Here is a 15,073-nt window from a genome sequence, read left to right as displayed (position 1 = left end):
GTTTAAATTACACGTACTGCACAGTGTCACTCTGTGATGATGTCACAGTTTTAATCAATGTTCTTTTTATACACTACTAACAAAAAGAGTTAAGGAAAACCTGGTTCTTTCATATTACTATTGTTAATCCATCATGCCATATGAAAGAATTGGGAGGTCATTGACTTTTTGAGTAGCGCATTTTACAGAATGTAACTTCTCAACATTGTCTTTCTATCAGTTTCATATTATGTCGATTTTACAATAAGTTACAAGAACCTCAATAAATGTCGATACAGTGACACTGTAAGAGACATGCATGAAATTCATATCATTTGAAAGAACATTTTTCAACAACTGCTACACATCACACACAGCAGGAGTACATGTATCTGGGATGTGTTTATACAACACCCTAAGAGCAAAACCACAACTGAGCCCTGGGCCCCAGATCTTGGTTTAGTTTCACAATTTGATAAAAGTGCCATGACTATTACAGGTAAGGGACAGGTCATTTTAGGGGGGTGATGGTGTGCTGTGGCGGGGTTGGAATGGGTGGTCAAAATGGTCTTAGGACTATCATTTTCCAAACCTCCCAAAAAGAAATACAGGTAACATAATTGCTACCCCCTCCCCCTCCTCCCATAACAAGCGTCCAGCCCCTAATAATAATCAAAATTCTCAAAAAAAGCTTTTTAAAAATTAGAACCCCAATTTTCATGTCCCACCCCACCCTGCCACATAGTTGGGATATTTTTTTTGGAACCCCCAAATTTCAAATTTCGCTTTGTCATTTTTTTAAATAAAAACATTCATTAAATACTTTTTATTTTGTAGAAATGACTGGTCTCGAAGTAAAAGTAAGGGAGCTGTGGTAGTCCTAGTGCTGTAAGAATAGTTTGTGGAGCGGGTCCTTGGAGCCCTCAACTTCACTGCTGGCCAGGAGGTCAAACTAACAAACTGTAAATTTCCTGACATACTGTTGTCATGACAACCACACAAGAGAAACTATATACAGAAGAACATGATTACAGTATTGCACAGATATACAAGTGTGGTTGGAGGAGGCAAATAGAACAAATCATCACAACGTTAGCAACACGACAGTGTTGTCTACATCCTTATAATTATCGTATTCAACCATCTGTATGAATAGCAACGTATAGTCTAACATGACGAGTAGCAAGTGAGCTGAATTGTATGTAGCTTATAGCAATGCTGTTGTATATCACACATAGAACCCGTTTGGATATTGAACCTAAGTCCTGGTGTGAAGAGCAAACACCTTAATCACTGGGCTATCACCGTTTATGACTGATGAACCTTGACCTTCCTTGGATTACCCAAAATGCTTTGTTTGTCTGTTTGTTGTTGAACACTGCACTCAGCAATATTTCAGCTATACGACGTCTGTAATTAATTCAGACTGGACCAGACAATCCAGTGATTGACATCATGAGCATCGATCCACACAAATGGGATATGATGACATTCATCAACCAAGCCTGATCATCCGATCCCGTTATTCGCCTCTTACGACAAGCATAGTCGCCCTCAAAGTGCAATCAGTTGGAGACTGAACACCCAGGTAAAAAATTTAAATCAAATGCTCAACGGGCAACGCTCAAATGCTCATCAGAAGCTGATCTCCTTAGTTCTTCCAATCTTCTCTCAGCACAAACTGATCACATCGGCTTGTAAATGCAAAAGTAACACAACTGACAAGTGGGGAAGGTCAAAAGGCACCAGACAACCAGGAATGTGTGCCCAGTTCCACAGAGATGAACTGTCTTGATTTGGGTTCTGGAATGGAAGCTATCCTAGTGATTGTGAGTAGTAGGGTCTTACGCAGGCTGTCAACAGGGGACATAAACAATGAGCTCCAATTCCATACCCAATCTGGAAACAAACTTGAGTCTTGTTATGATGGCACGGCACTAGGTACTGAGCTAATCTCTGACGGAGAGATCCAGATCGTATTAGTCTGTAACATGTGAACACTACGGCGGTCAAGTTAAGGTCATTCTTAACTTGTAGAACCAATAGATTTCTATAAAATAACATATTTTGTTCTTGAGCATGTGTTTCATAGCTGGCATAGGACTTAAAAATTGTTCTAAGCTCCCAAGCGAAGACTTGAGCAAATATATTGCACTGTGTAATGAGATTCAGGTGTACATTATTTCTCCATAAAAATAGTATCTTAATATCTTCAGATCAATACACCTATGAACATAACAGAGAAACAAACATGGAGTATCAGCACTTTCAGGCCTGCTCAGTTCAAAGTATGTTACAAAAACATTCACGAATTGAATTGACAAGCCAAATCTACCTCCATCCAACCACCACACCACAATACACGTTAATGAGAACTGTGCTTTGTAAGTCCCGCATGTCTTGGTTTTTGGTCCTGTTTTGTACTGTCTGTGTGCCGAGAAGTTTTCCCACTATGCTCATCAGCTAACGGCTGATTGGCTGATTTGGACACAGGAAGTCTATGGTTAATGAATCCATGAACTGGGCTTATTGGCAACGAAGGCGAAAAAGTTGGAAGGGTGAGATCCAACTTTTCATATTCCTCGGCCGAAACGTGTTGCCGCAGTTTTGTGACTGCGTTCAGCAGAGCAGCTCTCTCCAGTTCCAGCGTACGAATGTGTGACTTGAGTTTGGCCTCGCCGACCTGGTAGTTGTGAACAGTGATCTCGAGGCTGTGCGTCTGTCCGTGAGCCTGCTGCAGCTTCTCCAGAAGCTCCATGTTCTGTTGCCGTAGGTTACGGTTAATGCCCTCTAGTTTGATGACGAGGTCAGACTCGCCTCGTTGTGGGGAATACATCATCTCCTCCCGTAGCACGTGATACTCCACCTCGTAGGATCGCAGTTGAGCCGTGATGTCCAGATCAAAGGCCTGGGAAGGATGAAAGGGTAAATTTCTTACAATTATCAAATTAAAAAAGTATGAAAATCAAAGGTGATCAGTTCGTCAATTTTGTTACCAAACCTTAAAATATTAAAACAAAATAATGAGCAATAGTACAAAAGAATCTGAAATGCACACATTGAATATTTTAATAGAAACAATAGCGCCACAAGGCTCTGTAGCTCACCTGATTCTGGAAGAAATAATTTTATGACACTTTAACCTAATTTTGGTACAAACATCCATAAAGTAATAGGAAAAAAATGGTGCAAAAAATTCTATGAAATAGAAAACAAATACTTCTGCAACATCGTTTATGACAATAATGTTGAGAGCAAATAGTGACTCCTTGAACAACTAGTCAAATTGTCCAAAACTCCTGCTGTCCATGGAATTTTGGGCTCGCTTGAACTTGTTTTGCTATATTCTTTACATCTAACGTTGAAGAATGGTAAAGCTGTGTTTGGACCATCCTGACATACAGACATGTTGCTGAAACCCTTCTTTTACCAAGAATGGCCTTCACACATCGTACACTTTTGGGGAATTAAAACAAGGCCTATGGATTAATCAGCCAATGCTCTGACAAGTGTGCTACCCTACAGCCCTGGTAAACATACAACCCTGCAGGCAGTGACTGTCTCCACACCTGTAGTTTGTCTCACCTGGTTAACGACTCTCTCCATCTGTACATGCACCATGTCAGGTAGGGTTGTCTTCAAGAATTCAACCACATTCTCAAATGAGTCACACTGCATTATCAGCTCACGGTGGTTGCCTAGCAACACAAGCGCCACCTTGAACAGGGCATCCGTGCCCTGAATGAAGATCATATCTGAAGAAGAAAGAGACACTGATTATTTGTTCCTACAGAAAGCCACTTCATGTTTGTCCTATTTTAAGAGTGAAGGATTGAATGTTGCTTTATGCAATAGTCAGCAATGTTCCAGGAACATAATCAATCAACCAGTTTCGTTCGTTTGTATTCACTAGTGAGTGAGTGAGTTTGGTTTTACGCCGCATTTAGCCATATTCCAGCAATATCACGGAGGGGGACACCAGAAATGGGCTTCACACATTGTAACCATCTCGGGATTCGAACCCAGGTCTTCAGCGTGACGACCGAACGCTTTAACCACTAGGCTACCCGACCGCCCCTTGTATTCACTAACGCCTTATAAACGATATCGCATCTACATGACAGTGGCCTATAAATGACTGATTCTGCACCAGGTAAACCAGTGATAGATATAATGAGCAACATCTCTCAATGTAGGATATGACGAAACACAATCCACCAAATCACTGAGTCTGACCAACCGATTCCCTTAAGTCACGTGTTACAACAATCATACGTTGCAAGGTACTCATTCTAACCCGGACCTTGATGAGTGAAAGAGGCTAAGTTGTATGAAGGTTGACTCACCAAACACCCTGGCCACGAAGCCGAGGGGGAACTGTGAGGCGAAGAGCGTGAGGAACCAGGGGGCAGCGTACAGAGTGGGGGCGATCTCGTGGGTCTCGAAGTGGTTGTACAGGTCCTTGTGGTGGTCATGCAGCAGGCGTGTCAGCTGGTACAGCTTGATCTAAGGAACACAAGGAGGGGTTCAAGTTTGGGTTTCACGGGATTTGTGGTTGTTTTATATATACATTTACCAAAATTGCTTTATCATCAAGGCCACATTTCAAAGAGGGGTTAAGTGAGTAAGAGTTGGGTTTAACGCCGCTTTTAACAGTATTCCAGTTATATCACGGTGTGTCAGCTTAATGTGGGAGGAAAGCCCGAAGTGGTGCAGGTCTCAGACATTTACCACTTCGGTAAAACCCATGAGCACAGCTATGGTGCTGACAAACCTAGAAACATAATCGGGGCGAACCGGGATTCGAACCCACAATCATAGGTTTCTGGCGTGTCCAGGGGAGGCAACTCTGCACAGCGAATCGCAGCGCCTTAGAAGACTGGGTCACCCATGGCCCCTATTGAATCCTGAAGTTAGTGTAGACTCTCACTGTCTGTTGATAAATGATTTCTTTTTTAAACAAATTGAACATCAACACATCACACTGTGAAAGGTCTGCCAGGTAGTAGATAAACGCAGCAAAGGTCACATCGAATACCTGTACTTAGGTAATGACCAAAAACAATGGCGATTTAGCTTTTTCAAAAGAAGCCATGATTTTTAATTTTTCCTGACGAGTCCTAAAAAGTCCTAGTGAATCGTGAACATAATATAAACAGGTTGATCATGTATCTCTGTCTGGTATCAAAGGTAATGTCTAACCCTGAATGACATCTAACTACATGGGAGACAAAATCTCAGTTTCACACAAGAAACAAGACACAAGCTTCAGCATCACACAAGGCCCTGGCTACAGCATCTGACAAGGCCCTGGCTACAGCATCTGACAAGGCTCTGGCTACAGCATCTGACAAAGCCCTAGCTACAGCATCTGACAAAGCCCTAGCTACAGCATCTGACAAGGCCCTGGCTACAGCATCTGACAAGGCCCTGGCTACAGCATCTGACAAAGCCCTAGCTACAGCATCTGACAAGGCCCTGGCTACAGCATCTGACAAGGCCCTGGCTACAGCATCTGACAAGGCCCTGGCTACAGCATCTGACAAGGCCCTGGCTACAGCATCTGACAAAGCCCTAGCTACAGCATCTGACAAGGCCCTGGCTACAGCATCTGACAAGGCCCTGGCTACAGCATCTGACAAGGCCCTGGCTACAGCATCTGACAAGGCCCTAGCTACAGCATCTGACAAGGCCCTAGCTACAGCATCACACAAGGCCCTGGCTACAGCATCTGACAAAGCCCTAGCTATAGCATCACACAAGGCCCTGGCTACAGCATCTGACAAAGCCCTAGCTATAGCATCACACAAGGCCCTAGCTACAGCATCTGACAAAGCCCTAGCTACAGCATCACACAAGGCCCTAGCTACAGCATCACACAAGGCCCTAGCTACAGCATCACACAAGGCCCTAGCTACAGCATCTGACAAGGCCCTGGCTACAGCATCACACAAGGCCCTAGCTACAGCATCACACAAGGCCCTAGCTACAGCATCACACAAGGCCCTGGCTACAGCATCTGACAAGGCCCTGGCTACAGCATCACACAAGGCCCTAGCTACAGCATCACACAAGGCCCTAGCTACAGCATCACACAAGGCCCTAGCTACAGCATCACACAAGGCCCTAGCTACAGCATCACACAAGGCCCTGGCTACAGCATCTGACAAAGCCCTAGCTATAGCATCTGACAAGGCCCTAGCTATAGCATCACACAAGGCCCTGGCTACAGCATCTGACAAAGCCCTAGCTATAGCATCATACAAGGCCCTGGCTACAGCATCTGACAAAGCCCTAGCTATAGCATCACACAAGGCCCTAGCTACAGCATCTGACAAAGCCCTAGCTATAGCATCACACAAGGCCCTAGCTAAAGCATCTGACAAAGCCCTAGCTATAGCATCACACAAGGCCCTAGCTAGAGCATCTGACAAGGCCCTAGCTACAGCATCTGACAAGGCCCTGGCTACAGCAACTGACAAGGCCCTAGCTACAGCATCTGACAAGGCCCTGGCTACAGCATCTGACAAGGCCCTGGCTACAGCATCTGACAAGGCCCTGGCTACAGCATCTGACAAGGCCCTAGCTACAGCATCTGACAAGGCCCTGGCTACAGCATCTGACAAGGCCCTAGCTACAGCATCTGACAAGGCCCTAGCTACAGCACTTAGACTATTGGGCAACCGGTGGAAATCTCCCTCTAACACCAATCACCTGTAGTGCCATCATGTTGGGTCGGTACTGCTGTCGAAGGCCCAACTCAAACATCAGGAACTTCAGGATCTCAAAGGCCTGGCACTCTTCAAGCTGAAACAACACACACAATACAACATTGTTTTTCTGTGACTATTGAGCACAAATACAAGAGTTTGGTTTAGTGTCACTTTGAACAGTATTTCAATAATACCACAGTGTGTCAGCTTCATGTGGAAGGAGAGCCCAAAGGGACACAGGTCTGCAAGGTTTGGTGCCAATAAACTTAGAACCATAATCACAGCAAAATCTGGAAATTGATGCAACTCTCCACAACTAATGTATGACACAACTAATGGACCATAGGTACGTATTACATGGCGCATAGGTATGTATTATATGGTCCATACATACGTATTACATGGTCCATAGGTAAGTATTACATGGTCCATAGGTAAGTATTACATGGTCCATAGCTAAGTATTGCATGGTCCATAGGTAAGTATTGCATGGCCCATATGTACATATTGCAAGGTCCAGAGGTAAGTATTACATGATCCATAGGTATGAGGTGAGGTGAGGTGAAATGGGGTTTAACATGGCGTCCAAGATTATTGCACTTATATAGCGACGTGCATGCACGTGTGTGTGTGTGTGTGGTTGCATGTACTAGTCCGGACTGATGCCGATGTATAGTGCTAGCTCACTGAGATACCATGCTGCAGTTTAACATGAATACCCCACTCAGACACAATATACTGACTCCGAGCCGACCAGTCCTTGTTTTAGCCCCTTAATGCCGAGCGCCAGACAGGGTACCATCTTTTAACGTCTTTTGGTATGACGCGGTCGGGGATGGAACCCCGGGCCTTCCGCTCTCCGAGCGGACGCTCTACCACAAGACCACGGAGGTGGCTCCACAGGTATGAAAGACATGGTCAATAAGTAATGTTGGTAAACTGTCTACAGGTAAATATTGTACATGGTTGATAGGTAAGTATTACATGTTCAATAGTTAAGGTATGTTAGATGGTCCACAGGTAAGTACTGTTATGGTCCATAAATAAATATGGTACAATGTCCATAGGTCATTATTTGGACATATTTTCACAGCAGCACGTTTAGTGCATAAATGATTTCATCCTTTATTATTACACAGTTTCTGATATTTTAAGTTTTTCCTTCAGCTCATTTTCCTGGTGGTCCAGCAGGTGCTTGCTGTACTCACATGCATGATGAGGATGCCAGCCACGAAGCTGAGGCCCTGACAGTAGCCCACATCCTGGTCCATCAGACTGTATGCCTTGAGGATGTTGAACAGCTCTAGTTGGCCTGGACCCAGCTGGGTGGCGAAGTAGGGATGACTCGGGAATGTGCGACCTAGTGACAGAGGAACATTCGAGCTGATACGAGACGTGGATCAATTGATTTATTTGCCACGACTGAGGAGAGATTTGAGTTATATGAATGTGCCAACACAAAAAGGATTTACAAGTGACATTGTTACCTCCCTTGATTGAGGTAGAGCAACAAAGTTACCTCTCCTGATTGAACTTCAGTACATAAGTTATCTCCCATTAGTTAATCATCAGACATCAGCTCCCTTGATAAAAGGATAAAGGTACCTCCCTTGAATAAGTTGGATGAGTGAGTGAGTGAGTGAGTGAGTGAGTGAGTTGGGTTTAATGCTGTTTTGAACACTATTCCAGTAGTATCACGGCGTGTCAGCTTAATATGGGAGGACAGCCCGAAGTGATGCAGGTCTCATAAGTTTACCAGTTTGGTGAGACCCACAAGCACAGGTATGGTGCTGACAAACATAGAAACATGATGGGGGTGAACTGGGATTCCAAACAACAATTATATAGGTTTCTGCGTGCTCAAGGGATGCATCTCTGCACAGTGAATTGCAGAGCCGTAGACAGTCTAAATGGGCCTACCATGACCATCAGGTTGGATGAACCTGTGTGATACAAGTAGTTTTCTTGACTTGTTGAGTGAGTGAGTGAGTGAGTTGTTTTACACCGCTTAAACAATATTCCAGCAATTGTGCCCATGTGCCCATGTGGGGAATCAAACCCGGGCCTTCAGCATGACAAGTTAATGCTTTAACCACTCGGCTACCCAACCGCCCAGTTAGATGGAATTACATAATCAGCCCCTAGTGTGAGCAGCAACACGAGGACAACTCTTACCAAGGTCTATAAGGATGGCGTGCTGATGAGTGGTGAGCTGCTTCAGGAGGTCGCAGTAGGCCAGGTGATGGCGGGGAAGTTGCAAGAGGCAGCTGGCGTTGTGGAGATGTTGCTGCTCACCAAGCAGTTTCCAGATATCCCCCCGAAGACTCCGTGGCACGCCTGCAACCAATGAAAGAAAGTCACTGAGTATTTTAAATATTCTTCTCGGTGCTAATATACTACTCAAAAACTATACTAACATAGTAATATGACAGAATCTCATTGTTCTTAACCTTTTTTGAGTAGTATATGACAAGCATGAAGTAAGCAACAAGTATGTGTTTGCTTTGTTGTTTAAAGTCAAACCAGTGATACTTTGTTGGTTGTTTAACGCCACAATCAGAATATACCAACTATGGGACTGCAGCCTGTAAATAATTGAGTCTGGACCAGACAATCCAGTGATCGATATTGTTAGCAATGATCACACTGTCGAGGACACGCTATCAACCAAGTCATCGAGTCTGACCGCCCGACCATTTGGTTGCCTCTTACGACAGCATTGGTTGCTGGGGAGTAAGTCTAACCCGGAATCCCCCTTGGGTTGGGCAGAGAATCTAAAACAGAAGTACACTGTACCCTTCTTGACACAGCCTAATAGCTTGTCTTGAGCTATCTTGGTTGACGTCCTGTTCTCTGCAGCGAGGAGCTCCTCCCAGACTTTGGTGACATCCTTCAAACATGGCGTCACTTCCTGGTAGTCCAACTTCTGTCTCTTCTGGTCCATCTCATCCTGCCGAGCTGCAGAAAAGTACCCCTCGTATAATGTCATGTTCAAATACGTAAATGAATCCATTTACCTCATCGTGTGGAACAATACAATGTTAACTAGGCATCACCTTCAAAACCTAAAATTACCAACAGCTATCTGCTAATTTACCATCACTACCTTTTTAATGCCATTCATGAAGGGTATCATGCTAAATCCAAAATTGTATATTCTAAAATTTAAAAAAAACAAAACCCCTCAGTGTCCACTGAACCAATATTCTAGTATAATTTGATGAAACCTGGCTTTATATATTTCCTAATAAAAGGAGAAAAATTTTGTGATACATTTGTATCTAAATATACTTGTAGTTCCCCCTAGAGCATGAAATGCCGTTAACCTTCAATTACTTGATAATCGGTAACTTATCTAGACTTGCTTAGAGGCCAATACCAGCCCCAAGTCTGCAATAAAGGTCAGTAAAAATTCCCCAACTAGGAAGTTCCAGTTTCATGTTGATACATTTGCTGTATCGTTATAACATATGTGATGATTTTGTAGAGGTGGCCTGTATTTCACTAATAATGGGGCCAATAAACAGTGATAGAAACAAACAGTTTTAGCCCACTGGTCCTTGTAATGAAAACATGTAGCAAAATCGCTATGACGAGCAAACGCTTTAACCACTAGGCTACCAGATCGCATCTCCACAATAAGAACACTTGTTAGATTTTTATTCAAATGGTGTGAAGGCCTTTTATCTATCATATACATGTTTCCTCATACTTACTGCTCAAGGCATCTGTCTACACTAACTGTCTGTGGATGTAATTCTCAGCGTTTGGTTACACTTGACAAGTATAAAAATATTTTCCTCAAATTTCATTAAAGTAAAGAAAATAGAACATATATTTTGAATCTCTTTGTAATTATTTATGGATAATATAATGTTAGACAGGGATGAAAATCAAATATTTTATTTTGGCCTTATATGTTTTCATCTGGATATGATTATTGTCCATAAATTGAATAATTCTATTTAAACATGGTTGGGTTCTGAACAAACATTTTCATCGACACAAGTGCAAATACTTTTAAATATCTCCCATTCTCTCACCCTTAGGGCAACTATTCAGCCATTGATGACATGGGCTGTCCTTTCCGTACATTAAATTGACATTGTGTTTCATCATAGTGATATCACACAAGGCTATTTGTGCATTGGTCATAACTACAACATAGAATTTACCTTTTTAACGCTGCATAACTAAACACTCATCACAATATCAATGTCTTTCTAAGTGCTTATTTATATATAAATATATATAGACAAACACAATATATGAGAGAGAATATGTATTTATAAATGTTTAATTAATATTCCTGTGGGCAGATGTATATCATAGAGATTAATTATGTTAATGAACATACTGCAACATTTACAATATTTTAATAACACTAATGATGAACTCTTACCATTTGACTGTGATATTTTCTAAACGGTCATCTCAATATTTCAACATATATACCCATGTTTCCTACACCAGTAACCATGGTAACAAGGGTGAAAGGATACGACACATATTGTCACATAAAGCATTTAATACGACATATATACACAAAAGGTGAATTTTGAAGGCTGTCTATATTATTGTTACATATTACGCACATATATTGTATATATTTAATACAAACATAGGCCAATGAATGCTTTGATTATCACAATCTAACACTGTAAATCCATTTCCTGAGCATCTGTGAATCATGATACAGCACTGTACCAGTGTATCGTTACACCCTATGTAGTACCATCCAATATCTCCTCACCACCTCTCGCCACCATAAACCATGCACCCCAACTGGGCCACCTCATAGGATCTGAGGTAACTAATAACACCATATGTATGACACAATAGTCTGTTTCCAAATAACACTACACAGAAGAGGGAAATGTTGTAGGACAATAGTGCTTATATACTCATGGAAATAAATAAAGGAACATTAGAGTCGTTTTGACATGTCACTATAATGTACCCAAATTAAGTCTTTGATGGACATTTAGAAGATGGAAGAAGATTAAAACAGGGATACCCTCGTCTGTATTATTCAGGGGCAAGAAGTAGCCCTGAAACATCACAAACAAAGAGGATCTGTAATGCGTAAAATATTTCATGACTTCATACATCCTAATTATTCGGCAACTGGGGCTTACACAATACATGTGATCGACATATTCATTCTTTGACTTATCTTGTTGATAAGCCGTATGTTTATCAACATCGGCGGGGAATAATCTTCTGCATCACAACGTGTTCCTTTATCTTTTTCCATCAGTATACAGTCAAGCCTCACAAACTTATAATCACTTCTGAGTCGAGATATCAGTCATTCGAGACAAGCAGATTGCTGATAGTGTGTCGATAATTACTCAACTGTGGGCACCAAGTTACATTGTCTAAACACACATGTCTATCAAACCAAAATGTCAACAAGATTCCACTACATATGGAATATTGCAGTTTGGCATTTTTTATACAGCTATCACAGTTCTTTTTTTTTTTAAATAATTATATTTAAGTGAGCATATATCATATAGCTGACTAAAGCATACTTATTTCAGAAAAAGTACTACAACGTCAAAGACAAGATGCTAGTAAGGATGGAAACTAGCCCTTAATGTTGCAACAATAACTATTAATATTATCAATATCATTTAATAAATCTTTGTAACTTTTGACTGTCTCATCTACCTCTAAAGTATGATTATAATAAATACATAATCACCTCTCTTGTCAAACATATTACAATGCATATACTGCTAAGGCTGTGGGCAACAATGTGAACACTGATTAAGCAGATCAACAATGTTCAATTATATACACTGGCTGAGCAGGAGATATAGGTTATCAAGAAACAGACTATACCTTACCACCTATTATCCCACCCTGACTGCTCAAAGGTGTGGGGGGTGTAAATAGGCACTGTGGGGGTGAAGTTATCCCTACCTGTACACACCAACTCTATATACATAGACTTACAACTGCCCTGTCAATCCTGCTGTCTTGCATTCCCTACCTATCTCCTGTTATCCCACCCCTGACTGTTCAGAGGTGTGGGGGTATAACAGGGCACTGTGGGGGTGAAGTAATCCTTACCTATACACACCAACTCTATATACATAGACTTACAACTGCCCTGTCAATCCTGCTGTCTTGCATTCCTACCTATCTCCTGTTATCCCACCCCTGACTGTTCAGAGGTGTGGGGGTATAACAGGGCACTATGGGGGTGAAGTAATCCCTACCTGTACACACCAACTCTATATACATAGACTTACAACTGCCCTGTCAATCCTGCTGTCTTGCATTCCCTACCTATCTCCTGTTATCCCACCCCTGACTGCTCAGAGGTGTAGGGGTATAACAGGTCTCTGTGGGGGTGAAGTAATCCCTACCTATACACACCTATTCTGTATACATAGACTTTGTAAACACCCTGTCAGTCATGCTGTCTTGCATTTCTAATGAAGCTCATTGCATTAATCTACCTAAGATTAATATTTTCAAAAGTAAAAATGACTGAAACATGCTCCTTTGAAATATCTATTTTGACCTAGCTAACTTAATTCAGGAGCCATAAAAGGTGACTAACGGGATCGGGTGGTCAGGCTCGCTGACTTGGTCGATGAATGTCATCGATCCCATATGCGTGGATCGATGTTCATGATATTAATCACTGGATTGTCTGGTCCAGACTCGATTATTTACAGACCGCCGTCATATAGCTGGAATAATGCTGAGTGCGGCGTTAAGCAACAAACAAACAAACAAACAGGAGCCATTTTATAACAGATATTATCAGCACAGTTACTAGGTACTTTATTGGGTTATCAACTGTGACAGAGCTGTGGGGTAGAGTCCGTCTTTCCTGATAAAGCATGTTTCAATCTTTTGTTAGGTGAGATCTGATATGGAATCAACAGTTGGTAGTTAACATTACCACCTCATGCTGATCTGAGCACAGTCTACTTCAACCTGACTGGACACAATAAATGGATCTTTCTGCCGCAAGGCTTTATTGATAAAGAGATTTCCAAAGGTTATTGCTGGCTTCTCGTCAACAGCAGGACCTTAAAACACAAAACTCTCTAACGTCCTATTTGATCATCCTCTCACATCAAAGCTTAGAACAGGGCAATATAAGATTTTATTCCCCATGCTGGAATTATCCACACAGCTGGGCTGTAAGCCCATTTAACACTGATGTGATGTTATCACCGGTTTTATCAATCTGATCTGCATGCCCGAATGTATCTAAAAACAACAACAGTCAGTTGGTAGCAATGAGTACTGACAGAACTAATCACAAAAGCTATGGGTTCTTTGCCATTGCTAAACCTGTCACAAGCCTTTTTGAAATATCCCATTTTTTAATATTACGGAGATTGGTTGATAAGTGGTCTTAAGGCACATTCTTATATTTAGTAAATTGTTGTTATGACAGCCATACCACTAATTTCCATTGGTGGATTCAATTTTTAATTGTTTGCAGGAAACAGAAATATGAGAGACAGAATTGCAAAAAAATTGAGTTGAAGAGGGTTGAATTTATTTAAAAACTGATGTCTCTAGCTGTAAATAATTAGAATTTTTAAAAATATTTTTCAAGTTTTCAGGAAATGCACCCCACATGCTTGAAATATGATATGACGATTATCTTATGATGTTATTGCCATCATCTTAGACAAATGTTGACAGTGCAGTTTCTATGTATACAGAATGTGCTCCATTCTTAAGCCACCAAGCTGGTGCACTCTCTCTCTGTGCCACTCAAACCAGGTGCAATGGAGATGGGTATATGAACTTTATGTCATGGTGGGCAATATTACATATATATCACTTCTATATCTATATTGCAGGCAAACCAGTGCTTGATGGTATGAACATAAACCCATGCCACTACACGGAAATTCACAATGAACCAATCATGTTAGACTAGGCGAGTGTATGGTGTGTCACACCCGAGTCAGATCATTGTGGTCAGTAAATAGTTAAAACAGGATAGCCAGATACAAGGTTGATAGTGTGAGCAACAATCCATTCCATTGGAGTACGATGACACACAATCAGGTCACATAAAGTGATCGCTTGATTCCCCTCATCATGATCATAGCTGTGTTTTTCAACAAGCATGGGTACTACGGCTCTACTTTGCCCCCAAATCTCAAAATGGACTTTGAAGGTAATTATCTATAAAAATATTATCCACAAGGAGCTGCCATTGTGGCCCCTTAATACTCCTTAGTACATCTAGCATCATGCATGGAATGGCTTGACATCTTTCGGCCTTGAATCCCAGTATTGAAGGTGTAATTATCCATCAAAATATTATCTACAAGGAGCTGCCATTGTGGCCCCTTAATACGCCTTAGTTCCTCTAGCATCATGCATGGGAT

The 15,073-nt window shown here is 41.8% G+C and overlaps 1 protein-coding gene across 1 annotated transcript in view; it reads right to left on the bottom strand.

Moving 5' to 3' along the window:
• Positions 1-761: 761 nt before the first annotated feature.
• LOC139449432 (TBC1 domain family member 1-like) overlaps positions 762-15,073 on the bottom strand; it is a 95,146-nt gene continuing 80,834 nt past the window's right edge. The window contains exons 14-20 of the mRNA XM_071230822.1: positions 9,489-9,650; positions 8,868-9,029; positions 7,901-8,052; positions 6,694-6,786; positions 4,326-4,485; positions 3,565-3,734; positions 762-2,887 (exon numbers count right to left, since the gene is read on the bottom strand). Of these exons, the coding sequence (XP_071086923.1) occupies positions 2,345-2,887; positions 3,565-3,734; positions 4,326-4,485; positions 6,694-6,786; positions 7,901-8,052; positions 8,868-9,029; positions 9,489-9,650 (1,442 nt within the window). The 3' untranslated portion in view covers positions 762-2,344. The remainder of the gene's footprint in view (positions 2,888-3,564; positions 3,735-4,325; positions 4,486-6,693; positions 6,787-7,900; positions 8,053-8,867; positions 9,030-9,488; positions 9,651-15,073) is intronic.

This window comes from Haliotis cracherodii, unplaced genomic scaffold (assembly GCF_022045235.1).
Source record: "Haliotis cracherodii isolate W230 unplaced genomic scaffold, xgHalCrac1.p SCAF_8, whole genome shotgun sequence".
In the NCBI taxonomy this organism is placed as follows: Eukaryota; Metazoa; Mollusca; class Gastropoda; order Lepetellida; family Haliotidae; genus Haliotis; species Haliotis cracherodii.
The sequence above is the reverse complement of the archived record's forward strand: the minus strand, read 5'-3'. Positions and strand labels throughout refer to the sequence as shown.